The 18,855-nt window shown below is 42.7% G+C and overlaps 3 protein-coding genes across 3 annotated transcripts in view; 1 reads left to right on the plus strand and 2 right to left on the minus strand.

Moving 5' to 3' along the window:
• Nucleotides 1-11,431, minus strand: part of wtip (WT1 interacting protein) — a 31,310-nt gene extending 19,879 nt beyond the window's left edge. Inside the window, exons 1-2 of the mRNA XM_069512661.1 lie at nt 8,498-11,431; nt 1,908-2,009 (exon numbers count right to left, since the gene is read on the minus strand). Of these exons, the coding sequence (XP_069368762.1) occupies nt 1,908-2,009; nt 8,498-9,986 (1,591 nt within the window). The 5' untranslated portion in view covers nt 9,987-11,431. The remainder of the gene's footprint in view (nt 1-1,907; nt 2,010-8,497) is intronic.
• On the minus strand, nt 11,431-14,259 carry sdr42e1 (short chain dehydrogenase/reductase family 42E, member 1). The gene is made up of 3 exons (XM_020080353.2): nt 14,120-14,259; nt 13,657-13,732; nt 11,431-12,954 (listed from the first exon to the last, which is right to left on the minus strand). The coding sequence occupies exons 2-3, from the start codon at nt 13,716-13,718 to the stop codon at nt 11,856-11,858; spliced, it is 1,161 nt and encodes a 386-aa protein (XP_019935912.2). The 5' UTR covers nt 13,719-13,732; nt 14,120-14,259; the 3' UTR covers nt 11,431-11,855.
• Nucleotides 14,260-15,242: 983 nt separating this feature from the next.
• Nucleotides 15,243-18,778, plus strand: cnep1r1 (CTD nuclear envelope phosphatase 1 regulatory subunit 1). Its single transcript, XM_020080354.2, has 6 exons — nt 15,243-15,394; nt 16,652-16,723; nt 16,973-17,046; nt 17,515-17,624; nt 18,284-18,338; nt 18,422-18,778. The coding sequence occupies exons 1-6, from the start codon at nt 15,370-15,372 to the stop codon at nt 18,461-18,463; spliced, it is 378 nt and encodes a 125-aa protein (XP_019935913.1). The 5' UTR covers nt 15,243-15,369; the 3' UTR covers nt 18,464-18,778.
• Nucleotides 18,779-18,855: the final 77 nt, after the last annotated feature.

The following is an 18,855-nucleotide window of genomic DNA, read 5'->3' on the forward strand; positions in this document are numbered from 1 at the left end:
GGCATGCTATCTGGTTGTCGGATATAGCTTCTTTCCTGATAAAAAAGAAATGTTGGCCTTGCCACGCAGTTACAGCAGATGATAAATGGCTTAACATATTTAACCTACAGATGCCGCTATTCCGCCTCATTGCGATGCGGCCTTATTTTAACCTACTGTCTGTGCATGCGGGGATGCGGAATATTTATTTCTTTATTTATTTTCGGGGGGACGTATTCAAGGCGGGGGGCCGTTGTTGTCAAGGCGGCCGCCTTAACTATAAAGCGCTGCGGGAAACCCTGCATATTCATTCATACATACATACATGAGTATATTCAAACAGTCAGAAGTCGCAGCTATATATATATATATATATACACACAGTGCTCTTCTTTCACATCCCATTCACACACTGATAGAACAGCCATGAGGGCTAAAGAAGCAAGAGATTGAGCGATTGCCACAAATTGAATAAAATCACTCCTCTTCTGCCTCTGAATACACAGACATGTTACACTTATTACGTTTAGAATCAGTGTAGTATGCTCTTTCTGAAGACCATTATCTCCAATGTCCATTAGAAATCAATGCACATAAATCCACTTATTAAAGAATACGCTTTATATAACCACAGAACTAATCTGAGAACCATCACAACTTCTTTAACATCAAAGTGAGTCACTGGTTTGAATTGTATACAGTCAAAGCTACATAATTCAGCACATGTTTAATGGTAACAACTTCCAGAACATAAAATCAAACTGAATGAATGAACTCAAGCCACATAACAAAATGGCTTTGATTATCAGACTGAAATGGATGGATGAAGCCAGGGCTAACTATTTCTCTGAAACTGCAAATATACTGCATCAAATGTGTTGGTGATTTATTGGCAGGCAATTAACTGGAAAGATCATTCTGGGAATCTATTTACTTTGTAGATCTGAGCTAAGTATAGAAAGCAGCTCTGAGTATAAAACATGATGAATCACTAATGCTACAATCCAACAGAGGCATCAATACACTGCTGCTGTACTCATTAGGCCCAGTTAGAGACGGGACAAATAAAAGCTTTTCTAGAGATGTTCAGACATCAATACCAGTATCAGAACTGTCTCCAATACTACTGAACAGGTTGGTTAATCAGCGAGTTGACAAATCTATGATACCCTGTAAACTGGTTAAGATACAATTTCCAATTTCTCTTTCCCCGCTAATCACTTCGTCTTCGCTGCTCAAAAACGCAGTTATGCTGTACTGCCACTGACAAGTACTGTTTTTAAAGCGGCACAGAGGAAGTTATTTCCAGTAGTGTAGTGTAGCATTAGCCAGAGGTAGCTAAAATTTCAGCAGTTATATACTTCCATTTCGCGGGTTGGCGCTAATGTTGCGCAATCTCATAAAAGCATTTTAAGAACCATAATAAGAAAGAGGACAAGGACTTCACCAAGGCAACAAAGTGCAGCAGCAAACTTTGGAAACAACACAATCATTTTGAAAAAGACGGACCCAAAGCAAAGATAAAAAAACAAACTGGTTGAGTTCACAATTTTGTATTCCTTGATTTCCTTTTTTTTTTGTTCTTTTACATTTGTTACAGTTGATTGTAAAACTATATCATAAAGGAAGTTCTATCGCAATCATTCACTGTATGTATTTGTTTTTCTAAAGACTTAACCAGAGTCAGGCAATACAACAAAGAAAGCAACTATCACTTCCACTATCACTTCCATTAAGGGTTAGTAACATTGCTGTTAAAATATATTACATTTAAGTTGTTATTTGTTTGAATGCACTGAGATCGGATCAGTACTCTGTATCGGCTGATACAGTATCAGAATCAGTATCGTGAAAGAAATAAATGATATGGCAACATCTATAACAATTTCTCCTATTATTTCATATACTGTATATGGAGTTGTACTTACCACAGGAGCAGCAGGTGAAGCAGTTTGTGTGATACAGGTTCCCCATGGCCTGGCATGCTTGGCTGGCTCCATACACACCCTTTCCACATTTGATACAGATACCTGTTACACACACACACACACACACACACACAGTTAGTTAAAGTGTGCTTAGTAAAAATACTCACTAACACTCACTCACTAAAACTAGCCTCTTACATCCTGTGGTGACAGAAAAACTTTAAATGGTCCAAATCGTGTTGTCTTTGTGAGGTTTTAACTCTTGATTCTTTGACTCCAAAGCAAAGAACCTCCTGTTTGCACTGATCTGCTTCTGCTTTACGCCAAATGAATAAAAACGTGTTTGAGATGGTGTGAATGTTTAACTAGTGATTTAGTGACGAGATGTTTGCTACAGTTCTTGTGGGCACCATAAGAATCAAACAATCGCTGGACATGCTGCAGGCTTTGTCGGAGCTTTGCTGGAAAGCTGATGAAAAACAAACCCCAAACTCTGCCAAAGTCTGTGTGCCTTCCTTTAATTATGCATCACTCAATGAAATGTGAAAAAGATGAAGTAACAGATATCATCAGCACTGTATTTCCACAGGCAGATTTCACCCATTGTTCTCTCTGTCTCCTTATGCCATTTAAAAACCAAAATCGCTATGATGTCAAAGCAAGTTGAGACCAAACTGAGTCAAATATAAAACATGAAGCAGACTAAGAGATATCTCTTAATGATTTCTATTTCTAACCTTAACTTTTGTAATTTCCATGCATTACATCATACTGTTTGAGGGCAGCATCAGGAAAGCTGATTATTACGGATGTGTGGGGATTGTCAGGAAGAGCAGACTGTGTTCTTCCACACACTTAATTTCCTTGTTATGGCAACATCTGACTTGACTTTTATAGGCCCTGGTCTCTACAAGTAATGATGTTTGACTTGACTATGTTATACTCAACAACTAGAGCATTTACAGATGTGAAAGATGAAATTTCCACCATCTATTCTTCTATATTTAGGGTCATTACAATGATTTCTGAATTACTGAAGTCCCAAGTCCACAGTTCCTCAGTCCCATCATCAACTAAGCTGAGAATCCACAAAAAAGTCTGTATAGTTTTATTTATTCTGATTATTTAAAATTCCAGACTTTCTCAGTCACATTCAACGAATTAACTGTGAGGGTCAGATTTGACTGAAAGTGCTGGCAACATAATCAGACACACTGGTGAAAATAATAAGTTTATGAGAGCTGCTCAGTGCCTGCTCCGAACCTTACAGCAATGTACAGTGGAGCATGCAGGACAGGGGAAGGTTTCATTTGTGTTATTTGGGGGGGTTGCCTGTGTTGCTAAAGGGGAACAGAGGTTGTCATGGAAGGGTTATTTTCAATAAACAATTTACTGTGATAGTTCGTCTCAGGAAGTCAAACAACTATCTGATTGCAACAGTCCAAATACACAGATGAGTGACGCACAGCCTGACTCAGCGATCCATAGGTACATTAGTATATAAGCCTGAACTAACCAACTACACAAACAGTGTAGGAGTATTTGAAAGCAGCAGAAGTAGCAGACCAACAATCTCCAAACTCTTGCGCACACGACGACCTCCACCGGGGTCACATTCCTGAGGGAGTGCAGGGTCAAAGCCTTGGTGGGGTGAGTCCAGGGTCACAGTGCCCACAGGACACAAGATCCCAACAAGAGAACTGCACACCAACACCCCCCACCTCCTCCCACAGAGACATTATTACATTTTAGTTATACGTAAAATAGACACGTCTCAGGAAAGATCCAGAACAAGGATACACTTCTTTCTGTGACGTAACCGTGGAATTCCCTGGCTATCTGAGCAATAATTTCCCTTTCATAAACACGTCCGGTGCAAACTGTGACATTGTAAAAGAACAGATAACGCACAAGGGTACAGGAAAACCATCCGAAGGTTACATGTCTTCCCTTTAAACCAGCCGTATTTGTACAAATTAATTAATCTGAATCAAAGTTAAATATTGGCATTTCCTGGTGTAACCTGAACCTGTGACTGCACTTAACAAAGATAACAGAGCAAAACGGGCGATAAGAATGAACAAGTAAACTTCTAATGACCATAAGTGGTTGAAATTGTTTTGCCAAAATAAAAGTCGATGATGGCAAATAAAGTGGGGAAAAAGCACAAAGGTTCCTGTGGCCAATATGGCTTTAAATCAGGGTCTTTAACAGGGAGCAGGAAGCCATCTGACTGAAGCTGTCAACAAAGAATGAATCATTTACTTCAGCAGATTCATTCTTATATAAATTTTTTTTATTACTCAGAAAAGTCACTCTGGTTCAGTGCAGGTAAACTATGTGTTTCTTATTCATCACTCAGGAGGCATGAGGCCACTTCAAATCTCTCCATAGACTCTAGATGACGATGACTGTAAATAAAAAATACCCTTTTTTAGCCTTTTTATAAAAAAAACTACAATGAGATGAAGAGAGCACATATCTCTGCAAAGGCCCAACAGTCCCCTTATGAATCCACACTTACATTTACTAAATCCAGATTCATATCAGGATCTGTGCCAAAAATCTTTCTCACCAAATTCCATTGGTAAGAAATTTGAGCGATTTGCCCGAAAAACATTCACTCTGATCCTAATTCACAACAACAGTCTTTCTTATCTTTCTGTAATGATTTATCTATCTGACCACCTGTTGCAACACTGAGCCAATGACGCGGCTTTGACTCAAAGGCTTCACACAGACCAACCAAGTACGACCGACCCATTACGACATCTGTCTAAATGCCAATTAAGTCAAGTCCCTAATTCTCTGTATTGCACAGTCAACAGCTAATGGACAACAATTACAACAAAACACATGACAGTGGTGAATCTATTTCAGTCCAACATCCTGGATGTTTTGATGGGAACTTGAGACGTGAGGCAGGAAAGAAAACAGGTACCCTTCAAATCCTTATGTCATGTCCTCAGACTGAACCTCCCTACATTGGTGATAGGACCAGCTCAGCCTATAGTACAACTGCCTGAATGTAACTTTAATGTAAAGTGCATCCCATTTATCAGTTGGCAGATAAAAGAGTCTTTCACAGATTTATTGGTATCTGCATTTTGACCAATGTGAATTGGTGAATACAGATATTGTGTACATGTATGTTTACAAGTTGTATTAATTTGGTTCGAATTTAGAGTTATTTATGATAAAGTTAATGTTTTAACTGTAAAATATCAAGCCTCAATCACATTTCTTTACCATAAGGGTTTGATAGAAACATCTTAGGAACCATTACTATTTTTTCATGTATATATATTGGCTGATAAATCAGTATCTGACATTTTCTTTACTCGCTAATAATGTATTGGCATCTGCTCCCAAAAGCCCATATGGGTCAAGACCTACTTTAATTGCTGTTTTCCAGTGGTATTGTTTAAAAAGAACGTCTCCCTCCCCCCGATCTTATTTTTTATTTCTTTTGAAATAAGTGAATTATGGCAGTGCCATTACTCACATGGCTCCCTGGCTTTGACTCTCTACCCAACGGCTGCACTGAAAAAGAATGATTTATTTATACAGCTATAACGATTTAATATTCACTCAGGTTGAAACTATATTGCACTTATTTAAAAAAAACTATATACCAAGATGCATTTCACCAACATGGAATTGTGTCTTTGTCATGAGAAAACCACAGAAATCAACTGTAAATGGGGATAAATGGTCACAGGAGTCCAAATGTGATTTGTAATGATTTCCACAAATGCTTAAAGTCCCAAAGGGTTTTATGAGTGAGGATGTGGTTATCATTTTACAGGACAGCAAGAAAATCTCTGGTATTCATTCAAACAGGATGCTGAATCCCTCATGTATAGATGTCATAACATGTCCATGTGGTCAGGACAGGGTCTTGTGTCTTCCCTAGAGTTAAAAGTAAAACAGCATCACTTGAGTGAATTATTTTACCTTTGGAAAGTTTAAGCCCTGTTTGGTTTTTAGAAGCAGGATTGTTGGCTCTTAATCAGATCTTTCTGATGTGATGCTGCCATAGCATGAAAATACTCTTTAATACTTTTTTCAAACATTGTGTCTCCACGCTCACTGAACACGACCCAGAACGTGCTGTGAGTTGTAAAAAGGTTTGCACAGCCAGATTCACGAAGCTCTACTGACCACTTTGTGTGACTTTGACCCTTACGGCTCAATATCAAACCAACCCCTGGAGATATGAGCAGGTTACGTGAGCACCGTCAATCAAACAAACAAGAGGGTTGAATTTATAGAGAGATGAAATGAAGACTGCAAGTTTGTCGATCCAAATATTGCCAAACAATTCAAAACCTCTGTAGAAGCGATTCAAGCTCTGCAGGTCCATGTATCCCTCAAGGACAAAAAATAAATGAGAAAAAGACTCTGCAGCATCGGAGCCTATACATTTCACAAGAGATCATGAAAAGTGAGACACATATTTTAGATTTAATCTGAGGTCAGATGTAATGTGTGCATGCACAGAATATACAGAGTCAAGACGAGGCTGCAGAGGGGGCCAGTGTGCCGCCATCCACAAGTCAGCGTGTGTGTAAGTGCGTGCGTCAGGCATGTGCATGACTACTGCCATTATAATTCTGGGCAGGTGATCAGACTTGACCCCCACCAACTATGTCTGGCCCGCCAGCCAAGATCGTGTGCCAAGTGTCTGGTGTTGCCCCCGCTCCCCACTGGCTGGTTAATGAAGGGCTTCGCGGGGGAGTCAGGGCAGGGTGGTGGGGCTGGTGGTGGAGAGGAGGGGGACTATAAGGGGGTGGGGTGGGCCTCACGACTCTGTCACTTCAATTCCAGGGCCAGTATCGGGCCAGCTGTTGATTCACAGCTCCTTCCTTCGCCACCACAACAAACAGAGCCCACACAAGGCACGGCCGGCTGGCAGAGCGGAGCGGGGCAGAGCCGGGCAGTATGGGACACTGACCGCCCCCCTACACCCCCTCCCAAGAAAAAGCCCTGGTGATCAATTTCTCCACTGTCGCTACGGAAACAGAGCGGTCTCTATTGGGGCTCGGTGTGTGTGTGTGTGTGTGTGTGTGTGTGTGTGTGTGTGTGTGTGTGTGTGTGTGTGTGTAGTGTCTGACTGCATTCTTCCCTCTCCCTCCCGTTCCTTTCTCTCTCTCTCCATCTCCACTTCCACCCATCTTGCTTCTTTCTCCATCACCCCTTCCCACCCCCCCTTTTCTGTTCTCTACCTCCTGTCTTCCATCCTCCCTCCTCTCTCTCACCTGCTCCTCTGGAACAAATCAACAGCTGTGTCAGCCTCACTCCGAGCAAGTGCACCAGCTATAAAACAAGCCACTGTTCTCTGGCCTTGGCCATTTGTCGGGCTGCCGATTCAAAAAAGGTGGATGGCGACGTCCTCAGCGGCCTCTCTGGAGCTGCGTCGCTGCTTCTGCTGCTGCTGCAAACATATTTGGTCTAAACTCCCTTATCACAATAAATCTAAATCATTTAAAGAAAGGCCTAAATAAAAGAGGATGTCAGTAGTTGAGCCAACACATGCTTTCATTCCAAAATGCCTTTCAGATCCTATAACAGCAAACGTTTTCATTTTGGGTGGCCCCCAGTGTGAGATTCCCATCCCTGCTGTAACTCATCAAATTGTACTTGACCACAGCCTTTTTTTACTCCATGCTCCAGAGGATAACTGTATTTCCAACAAGCCCACACCATGCCGCCGCTCTGGGTGTCTGCTCTGGCAGAACAGAGGGTTCCATTCAGCGAGGTGCAGCGCTGTGCAAATTTTTATCTGTGCCAAGACAGAAATTAGTATTGCCCTGCAAAGCCACTCTCATCTGCCAAAGAGGGACCGCTTAGTGGGAAACGAAACCATTCGCATGTTGCAAATAGACCCCGCACACACCTATAAATACTCTCAAACTATTTCTTCGACTTCCAGTTTCAGCAAGTCTGTGTTGTAATACAGAGAAAGTTAAGCATGACATTTAACGTGACTAATACTTCTACATGTTTGTTCAGTTGGTGCTACAGAGGTAATCCTCTTCATACTGGGATCATAGTGGGATTCAATGAGACAATAAAGGCAAATGCCACTCTATTCAGTTGGAAACTTAAATTTGGACCATTGCTTTGAACTTTAAACTTGCTCTGACTGTCTGAAGAACCAAAACCTTCAGCACACGTTTCTTTTCTGTGAAGGAGACCCTGCACTGATCTCCCAGATACCTGAGGGCCCACGCGTTCAGAGACAGTGTGAGGGAAGGAGTCAGAGCATCACTGCCTTACACTTCAGGCACTTGAGGTGAAACTTTATGCCAGATGAAAACTTGTTGAGCTGTTAGTCAAAGTCAATCAGGCACCAACAGTTTATGAAAGAAGTTTGTGAGAAAATCGATGAAATCTTTGGCATTTGGGTTTGGGGATTGTTGTGAGAACATTTGTGAAAACCTAAATCATCTCTCAGACCTACAGAAGCTCATTTGTGTAATGAATTGGCAAAGTGTGCAATCTTTTTTTCCGGTTATGCCTAGTAGCTAGTTCTAAAAATACCTTCAGGTGTATTTGCAAACAAACCAGCAATTATCATTACATACCAAAGTATTCCTTTTTCATGTGCATCTCTAACTCCTTCTCCAGCTCCAAGGTGAGCGCCTCCAGCCGCCTCTCCGCCTGGCTCGGCCCGCTCTCTCGGCTGGGGGTCACCTGGTAAGGTAACTTAAACCTCTGGCCCGAGGAAGTTGCCTTTGTGGACACCCCGTAACTAAACGACGACTGCGACCCTGCGGTCATCTCCGGGGTTCCTGCCGTCTGAGCCGCCTGTAGCTGGGGCTCGGGCACCGCCGAGAGTCCTTGCAGGTGGATGCGGTTGTGGATCCCGTTGGAGTCTCCAAACTCCTGCAGCAGCGTGTCTTCGTGTAATCCGCTCCCCAGCATCGACGACCTGGGTGAGGGCAGCTGCAGGTCCGGGTAGGTGCTCATAGAGCCCCTGGAGCTGCGGGAACTTCTGGAGCTGTGGCTGGAGATGCTGGAGCGGGGGCTGACCACGCAGTTAGCGGTGGTCCCCGGTCTGGCGCTCCCGTCCTGGCTGCAGATGCTGGAGCGGGGACTCGCCAGCGGCACTGCGTGTAGGATCGCTCCCTCCAGATCGTGGTTGACCACGGGCCCATACCGTGAATCGGAGTAGCTGGACCTCGGGCTGGTGGTGAAGGAGTACTGGCTGGCCGTGCTCGACCTGGGGCTGGTGTGTCTCTGGTCGTAGCCCATGCTGATGCCGCTGGTGCGGTTGCTGCTGGGCTTGCTGCAGCAGTCACAGCTGTTGAGGCTGGCCCGGGGGCTGGAGTGTTTACTCGTGTCGCTGGCGGTGCTTGCATAGCTGGACCTGGGGCTGAGCACGCTGCTGCCCTCGCAGTGCACCAAACTAGACCTCGGGCTCGTGTACCTGTCCTGACCCGGCACCACCAGACTCGTACGCGGACTGCTGATGCTGGACCTCGGGCTGGCATGCTTGCTCTGCTCCTGAGAGGACAGAGAGGACGCCAGGCTGGACCGAGGGCTGGTGGCGTTGTACCTCCCGTCGTGGCTGCTGCTGATGCAGACGCTGTTGCACCTGTTGCCGGGGAGAGCCACCGGTTTGTTGAGCGGCACGCCGTCGAAGGCTGAGCCGGTGCTGTACCTGTGGCCCTGCACCTCCAGAGAGTACCTCCGGTGCCGCTCGGCAGCGCCGGTGTAGCAGGGCAGAGCCACCTCGGATTTGGTGCAGCAGCCCTCCTCGGTGTAGCCCGCGTCTCTCTGCGGGGCGCAGAAATCCACCGGCACGGCCCGGTTGCAGTTGACGGGTCTCACCGGAGCCGCGTTGTACACTTTATTTCCAGACGTGAAATTCTCCACCGTGTGATGCTGCTGGTGGAGCACAGAGCTGCCATTCATCGGCGCACTTTTGTGCTCCGCTACCGCCGGAGCCGAGAAGTCCAAGTCGGGGTTAATCACCAAGTCTCTCCTGGAGTTGTACATCCCGTCTTTGTAGGCGTCGTACAGGGACAGGTCGTCCATCCGGAGCCCCAGCTCCTCCTGGTAGTGCTCCATGTCGAGGCAGAAACAAGTTCACTCTCGGTGTCGCTCCGCTCCGAGCAGCGCGGCGGAGCACTAATTGCGTTTCACATGGAAATCAAAACAAAACGCCGCGGTGCTGCCGTCTCTCATTCACACTAAACACACCGACGTACACCCGCAAACCTCCACCGAGTCCCGCATCGTCTCCTCCTGCTCTGCGCCGCTCCACGCAAATCCAACCAACTCTTTCTCACAGTTGCAGCCGACAGGGAAACGTTTGTCAACTTCAGTTTTTGTTAAGTTGAAAGGTCTTTACAGTCAATGGCGCGCTGCGCGGAGGAATTTCCCCTTGTTGGTTTTTCCTCTACATTTCTCTTCCCGCCTCTCCTGCGCGGATTAAACCGCTCCAGATAATCTGCGACGCTACGAATATCACTAATGTGCGAGTCCGAGCTCAACAAGCGGGGGGGAAATGGGAAATAAACGCCGTTTTACTGCGGGGACTTGTTCGCGTAAAAGGAATGCGGGGATGTAGACGGGATGCGCTGCGCCTCTGTGGAATGTGGTTAATGCTGCAGAGAAACAATGATTGCGACCAACTCAGCAAGGGGCTGCCGGCCTGAAAAGAGGAGAGTTTAGAGAGAAGGGGACGTCTGCATTCATCCCGGGCAGACTCACATACCACACAAAGCACGCCTCACCTGGTCCGACTCCCGCCACAGCACCAGCTCACTGCAGAGGACTGATACATGCAGCTCAGGGCTGAAACCCACGTTTATTCACAGTTTCTTTAAAGATCTAATGATAAAACATGTTCTCAGGTCCTTCAAAGAACGCTAGGGGGGGGTCCAATCATTAGGAATGAGTTTAATAGATATTTCAGTGTCAAGTTAATCCTTGAATGGGTTTTTAAGGTTATGTGTACTTGAGTAAGAGGAATTGAGAGGAGTTAGTGTTTAATTTGAACAAACAAATGTTTTTTGTGATGGTTTGTCTCATGAAGTTTTACTTTGAGATTGTGATAATATGCCTGAGTAGATATTCTCTAGACAATATGTCCTATATTTAAAAAAATTACACTACTGAATGTTTATCAAGTCTACACACATTCAAATTTTAAATCTATCAAGCACACACACACACAGGTTTCCATGACCTCAGAGGACAGAGCATTCATTTGCTTATGTCTAATTTTAACCATAGTTACTACTTCCCTAAACCTAACCCTAAACTTAGAACATGTCTTCACCTTAGAATGTAATGATTTATGCACTGGAGACTTGTTTTTGTCCCCAAAAGGAAGACAAGCCCCCATAATGTGACTATGTAAACAGATTTAAGTCCCCACAACATGAGGAATACCTGGAACACACACAAATTCTTAATTTGGAGAAATATTTGTTTCTTTTAAGTTTGGTTGAAATGGTTTAAAATTGATAATGACAACATATCCAGAATGAGAAATCAAACAAACTCATTTAAGTTGTAATGTTTTATTCATACAGTTTTGCTTTTGTTCTCGTAATATAGTTTTACAAAAGATTTTAAAAAAATATTTATTTTTGTGAGGTAACTGTTGTGGAAAAACAAAGGTAGCAATTTGCACACGTTTTGAAATAAACAACTATACCATGGTGAAATGGATGATATGGTACATACAGTTATATTCTAAATGTTTGGGTAGTACAATATCACCTGGAAATGTCCTGAACCAAACATGTGAATCCTGAGAAACTTTTTCATTTTGTTGACTTGAGACAGTAATGAGCATTGTTATGTAAGATGTATTCGTGTATCTTGACATATGAATACATGTAAACAAGCTACATTATTTATGAACCAGTCTTTGTACGGTTTGTACAGTACGTTTGTGGAAAATGATGTTTTTGCTTTCGCTTCTCTTCAACTGCCAACGACTGGAAGAAAAGAGAGAGCAAGAGCAGCAAAGGCAGTAGCAATCAGAACGTTGAGTAGAAATCGACCGAGTAAGGAGCTGTGAGGTTTTTTCCCGTGACCTCTGCACCTGAACCACCGCACGGCCTCTTCCAGGTTTTGCTCCTGGGGTTCGTAACCCAGCTCGGCTTTAGCTTTGGCCATGCTGAAATAGTGCGTCACGCCAGTTTTATACACCTCTGTGCGCGTCAGCAGTGGCTGAAAGTTATAGAAGGGGCCGACCAGGTGGTGAATCATTTCTGTGAGAAAGGCAAAAAAGTAAATCAGAGAGATGGGTAGACGTAGTTTGGGGAAGGGATAGCCCAGGCCCTCCACCAGAGGTCTGAAGAATTCAAAGTTATTGACCGGCCTGCCATCTGAGATGAAGTAGGCCTGGCCAGCAGAGCGGTGCTGCTTCTCCAAGGTCAGCGCCTCCGCAGCCAGCTCGTGCGCTGACACCAGGTTGTCCACGTGGACAAACTCCACCAGGCTGCTGGGTTCACCATAAACAAACCTGAAGATTCCCTTCTCTATATAGCCGACTATCCTGGGGAGGTGCCTCTGCTCTCCAGGCCCGTAGATGCCCGCTGGACGCAGGGCGCAAGTCCTCAGCACCCCCAGGCCGTCCTGCATGGCGGTGCCATTGGCTTTCAGCACGGCCATCTCTGCCAGGGACTTTGTTCTGGAGTAGTGGTCAGGGTGAAGGTGGAGCGGTAGATACGGGAGGCTTTCGTCACCATTCTCTATCACTTGGCCTCCGAACACCACGTTGAAGGTGCTGGTGTAAACCAGCCTGGACACTCTGTGCTCGACGCAAGCCTTGAGGACGTTCTGCGTACCCTGAACGTTCACTGCCTCAATCAGGTGACGGTTCAGCTGCTCCCTGCCAGACATGCCATAGGACGCGATGTGGAACACACAGTCCACACCGGCCACGGCCCTCTCCACTTGTGCATAGTCACGTATGTCACCTTGCACAAACACAAAGTCCTCTGGCACCTCCTGGGTTGGAGGGACTGTGTCGAACAGAACGACTCGGGCACCTTTTCTATGCAGGGAGCACGCCAGGCTGAAGAGATTGAAAAAAGGGTCTTTTACATACTTATTTTATCTTTTTATCCATTCAATTACTATTTGGACTCAATTGAAGGTTTTTTTATTGCATTCATCTAATCTCACTGTTAAATTTCACTGTAAAATGTTATTTTTTAAAGATGAGTATTATGACACTGACTTCTTTGTAAACTTAATGAATCTGTATGGTACATTTCACATCCATAGATGCAGAATGGCAAACAATAGCCCTTTTTCTATGTGGATTTAAAGAATATACCAAGAATCTACAAAGTATAGACACTAGAAAAGGTAACATAACTGTCCAAATATACAATGAACCTCTCAATGAACAAGATGAAACGGTTTCCCCCCTCGTTCTTGTCTTTTCTCTTCTTTCTATGTATGCTGTTTATATTATTTTTGACAAAATGTATATAGTTGTAATTAATGCCAGGTTGTAGGGGAAAATGGAAAAGTGATGAAACATGAATCAAAACCTTCTGAACAAAAACACAACGACTAAATGCATTTCTACTTTCAAATGTGCCTCAGCTCTGTGGTCGTCACAGATCTAGTGTGACTGAGATAACCGATGAGACAGCGCCACCTTGTGGAAGTATGACAGCACCCACAGCACGGAAACCATGAGGGCTATACTGACAGCATCTGCAGTGTGTTTTACTTGGAGTAATAAACAATATGACATGATTCTTACCGATGGCCAAAATAACCACAACCTCCAGTTATCAAAAACGTGTCTGGTCGCGTGTCTTCCATCGCAGGATATCAATCTGTGAGATTTATAGAAAAACAATGGTAAGTGTGGTTATTACAAACACACACACAGACACACACACAGACACACACACAGTGTTCTCATACATGTGTAAACCCTCCACTTACAAACCAACATATAGACTAAAAGCATAGTGATGTGAACTCGTTACCTAACCTACCACCTGAGGTAGTTATCTAACCTTGAACTTCACTCACTCAACGTTCAGAGGGAATCAGCTGCAAACATGATGCATTACAACATTATTATTATGATTAATCTATGTATGTACACTTAGATTCTCCTGTGAGCGTTATTCAACACATTCACAGGCTCATCAACTCAGACATGCGCAGACTGCACTTAGCATAAATGCTAAATGCTAGGCCTACAAAGTACCAACCTGTGCACGTGTTGGTAGAAAATGAGAAGAATATCTGGAGAACGTCGCTTCTTCGAACCTCAACTTCGGCAGCGACTGTGCAACGTGCACTTCCTCATTCGGTGATCCACGTACTGCTTGTTACGTAAATTACGCAAAAAGGGTTGTAGAAAGGTAACGTACAACGAGGCAGAGAGAAACCGGAAGTGAGGCCTTCATAATTAAATGTACAATATGGTAATTAACTGATAGCGAAAGCGATTTTAGGTGAAAATCACATATTATCTACAATATATACAGGTGGTTATTTAACATGGTGAAAAGGCAAAAGAAAACACATCTAATCTATCAGAAATGTCTCGTCAGTGATATTTTACTTTGAAATCTTTAATCGGAAGTTGTAATCTTACAAATGCTGCTTTGGCAGTGATCGTGCTGCCTCTTTGAAGAATATCTTTTATTTCTTCTTATTGTAGAATAATTAACATTCAGTGTATTTTTTTGCTAGAACATATTTGAAGCACACATGGGGCGCAGGCTACACTAGATTGGACCTGATAGATTTTTGTTGGTAATAGTGGGTCAAGTACAAACTGGCTGATCGTCAACTTTCAATCAATTGTTAACATATATAGTTACAACGATAACATCTTCATAGATATTTGTATGTACAAACAATATTTATGGATATGTCATATACTGTATTGTAAATGTACATCTTCTTATATTTATAGGATGCATGAATACGATTATAATGAATTGCCTCACGTGGCAACATCACTCTTGATAGAGGGATATATGTCATGATTTGCATACTGGCTTTACTTGTTTTATTTGTGTTTTGGGATTGTTTGAGGATTTGTTGTGCGTTTTTGCAATAAATGAAACAATCATGAATAAATCCTAAAAAAGAATTAAAAGAATCAGTACTGTGTCCCTCTGATTTAGTACGTCCACAACAAATCAGCTGAATGTTTGACAAACTCAACAGTCAGATTTTTCAAATGTACATTTGTAGCTACATGTATCTTTTTTAACTTTGATATTCTTCTTTTATTTGTCTCTGTCACCAATAGCAACAGCGCCTCCCGCACTCTCTGAACCGAGCTAGTCAGCCAATAGGGAGCGGGGCTTCGGCTTTTCGTACCGCCCATTATTTGGTTCAGGTCCAATCACACTAGAGTCTACCACACAGCCAATGAGGATTGGTCGGTGTGGCCTGTCCTTCAGCAGAGCGGAAGCAGCGGCTCAGGCTGCAGGGAGAAGCAGACATGAACTCCTTGGAGCAGGCCGAAGGTAACTAACACAGACAGCGACTTGTATCTTCTCATTTTGAATTAACCACCGGGTTATTTTAGCGTCGCGGCTCTAGACACTGAAATGCTTCTACACTAACGTGCTAAGGTGGGGTCACGAACTTAGCTGCACCGCTGTGTTAGCTGCTCCTCATTCGGCACTTAGCATGTTTGCTAGCTTATCTGACTGCAGGCGTTAGCAAACGTGTTGGTTACTACCTTCACATTAAACACACCAGGGTGAGGAGAGACTGCACTTCACTGGACTGTCAAGAGCAAAGTTACTAGATCCCACAGCCATGACAATAGCTCTGAGTAATATACTATAATATTGGAAATTTAATGGTTTGGGTCTATTTGGTAATCTAGTATTTTTTAAAGCATTTGAATATAAAGGGCCTTTTCTAGAGTAGAAAAACAACAATTCTTACAATTTGGATGAAACATCATGAGGATTATTTTATATTCAATTTGTGCCAATAGATTCCTTTCATCTAAATCTTACACACTGAACCTTTAAGAAGCTAGATATGTAACAGCTGAGGAAGGTAAATGATATCTCTGTAGGAATGCTCTGATTTTCCTGGAGACTGACAGAGAAGACGTAACAATGGTTGTGATGACAGGCTTTAGAGACAAATGGGTAATACAAGTGAACAGAGAGTTACACTAATCTAAATGGGAAAAATGAAAGGTTAGGCTTTTTTATTGGGTTGTGGGGAGGAGGAGATGGTACAAAAGAAGAAAATGGTTTCATATGGTTTAGGGGTTAGGGGGACACAGACGAAGAGGACAAGAGTGTTTCTGGTGATAACAGCCACCATTGTCCACCATTGTCCATGTGCTGTAAACAAAATTGTGATCTCTGCAGCTGAATGAACTCGTTACATCCTACATCTGTCTGCTGCACCACCCTTCACCTGAATCCCGCAGAGGATTTGTTGTTGTTGTGAAAGTGTCTGACCAGAGAACCCCCCGCCCTGTTGTGCATGTATGCAAGGCAAATGTCTGATAGAGTAGCTCCACATAAAGGGATGTGGCCACTGTGACATGCAGGAATTATAATACTCCTTTTTGCGAGGACTGCTCATCTAGCAATACAACTGTGTACATCTCATCAGCCTGGTTTCCCTGATGCGTCTGGTTGTAGAATAAGTACTTCTGCTTCAGACATCATCCATGTCTAGAAAAAACTTCACTCCTTCCCTCTGCAAGATTTCCCCTCACATAGTTAATCTTCCTGTTTTTTTTGTTTCAGACCTGAAGGCCTTTGAAAGGAGACTGACAGAGTATGTCTCCTGTTTGCAACCTGCAACAGGCAGGTGGAGAAGTAAGTATCAATTGGTTATGATTGTCGAAACCATGTAGTGGCTACAAAGGTGCCTCTATTTGTCAATATATTTTATGCGTTTCTATTCATCGGTTTCAATCCTACATGTGATGACTATCAAACAAAAATTGTGAGAATCCTCTTAATGCAGTTAATTCAAAAGCTGATTCAGGTAAACTTTCAGATTAAATACATTGGAATGGTGAAACAAATGTTGTACTGGATCTCATTCTCCTTTTCTTATCTCAGTGATTCTGATAGTGGTGTCTGTATGTACGGCTACTGGGGCTTGGAACTGGTTAATAGACCCAGACACACAGAAGGTATGTATCAGTGGACAAGAATCGAGTATTATTGTGTCACTTCAAATGAAAACTCCCTCATTACTAGTATATACATTGTGCTCCATTGGAAAATTGAGTGTTGTTTTATAACACTGAGACTGTGAATGATAGATTCTGTTATTTCTTATGTCCTTCCTTTTGTGAGAGAGATAAGTTCAAAGTTGGAGGACAAAATGTGAAGTGACTCTTCAAAGACAGACACACTCACACAAATACTGAGATTTATGACACAAATGTGTTACTTGACTTTGTGTTACTTTCAATTTGCCTTTTACCTTTTATTTATTTAATTTGCCTTATACTGTCCAATAACGACATTTCTGAGTTACCCAATAATACATATATTTAATGTTCTTATACACTTAAGTTTAACTTCCATAGCTTGCTGTATGTCAGATCTGTAGGTTTTGCTATTGACACTGGGATTGATGTTGCTTTGTTCCTCAGGTCTCCTTCTTTTCATCACTGTGGAATCATCCCTTCTTCACCATCAGCTGCATCACTCTAATAGCTCTCTTCTTTGCTGGGATACACAAACGAGTTGTGGCACCATCAATGTATCCTTTATCCATTTTAATTGATATGAAGTAGCTAATTCGTTGCACCATGAAGGGCATGATTGTAGTAACAGAGGAGGTGACTCATTAGTGACTTAAGAGAACCGACAGCATTCATAAACGTTCTTGTATTTTGAGTGTTCTTTCAGGTGCAAACACATTTCATGAGTGGTCTAGACCTGTTGTAGAAGTCACTTGGAATTTCAGTCTGCTGTCATTCAAATTATTCACAGATTGTATTTTTTATAACATTGAAATAATTAATAATAAGTATATATATTAGACCTCATAATAATGTTTTGTTTTGAACTTTGAGCCATTATAATTATAATTCTAAATGTATTAACTTACCTGCTAAATGTAATAGGGAGATCTTTTTTATTTCTTTAACTGTGCAACCCACAGCTAATGATAGCATTCTTCATTTTCTCCCCATTCTTTGGCTTTAGTCAAGCTCTTAATTGCTGATGCTGCTAAAAATGATAGACTTTTCTTTTTGGATCTCTTAAAGCAGGACTTAAAACTCTTAATGATGCCAGTTGATTTGATATTTTGACAATTTCCATGGAGGAAGTAATTTTTTTCTTTCAATTAACTGATTCATATTTTGTTCACGTTTTTCATTTACTGGTGAACACCTTTAACCTTTGCCTCTTCAGTATCGCTGCTCGATGTCGGACAGTTTTAGCAGAATACAACATGTCCTGTGATGATGTAAGTAACATCGTGACATTTCAGACTGCTTCTGTTCAGGGGGAATTATTCAAACCCGTCTTTATTTGTGTATTTTTTCACAGACGGGGAAACTTATTCTCAAACCAAGACCGAACATCCAATAACCACCGGTTTTTGTGGGCTGCTCAGACACTGGACTTGGTCTTGGCTGATCTTATCCAGTGATCGTTTGGTGACCTGCGCCCTCTGGGTTTTGTCATCATGATAAATGAAATAAAATGGCGAAAGACAGGAGAAAAGAACAGGCCCTTTAAACAGTGTTGATGTGTCTGAAGCTGCTGATCTGCTCACATAACCCGTGGTATATTTTATTCTGTCTGGATGATTTCAGATGTGTTTATTTCTGTTGCCAATTGTGTATTTTATCTAAATGTTTCTATTTTTAAAATTATTTACCTAATAAATTCTCCAGATGTGAAGATGTCTTGTTGTTTTTTTGATCTTAAATCAGTGATAAGCCAGTGCCTGTGGTGCATGTGGTGCATTTGTTTAAATG

Source organism: Paralichthys olivaceus, chromosome 1 (assembly GCF_024713975.1).
Source record: "Paralichthys olivaceus isolate ysfri-2021 chromosome 1, ASM2471397v2, whole genome shotgun sequence".
NCBI classification, from domain to species: Eukaryota; Metazoa; Chordata; class Actinopteri; order Pleuronectiformes; family Paralichthyidae; genus Paralichthys; species Paralichthys olivaceus.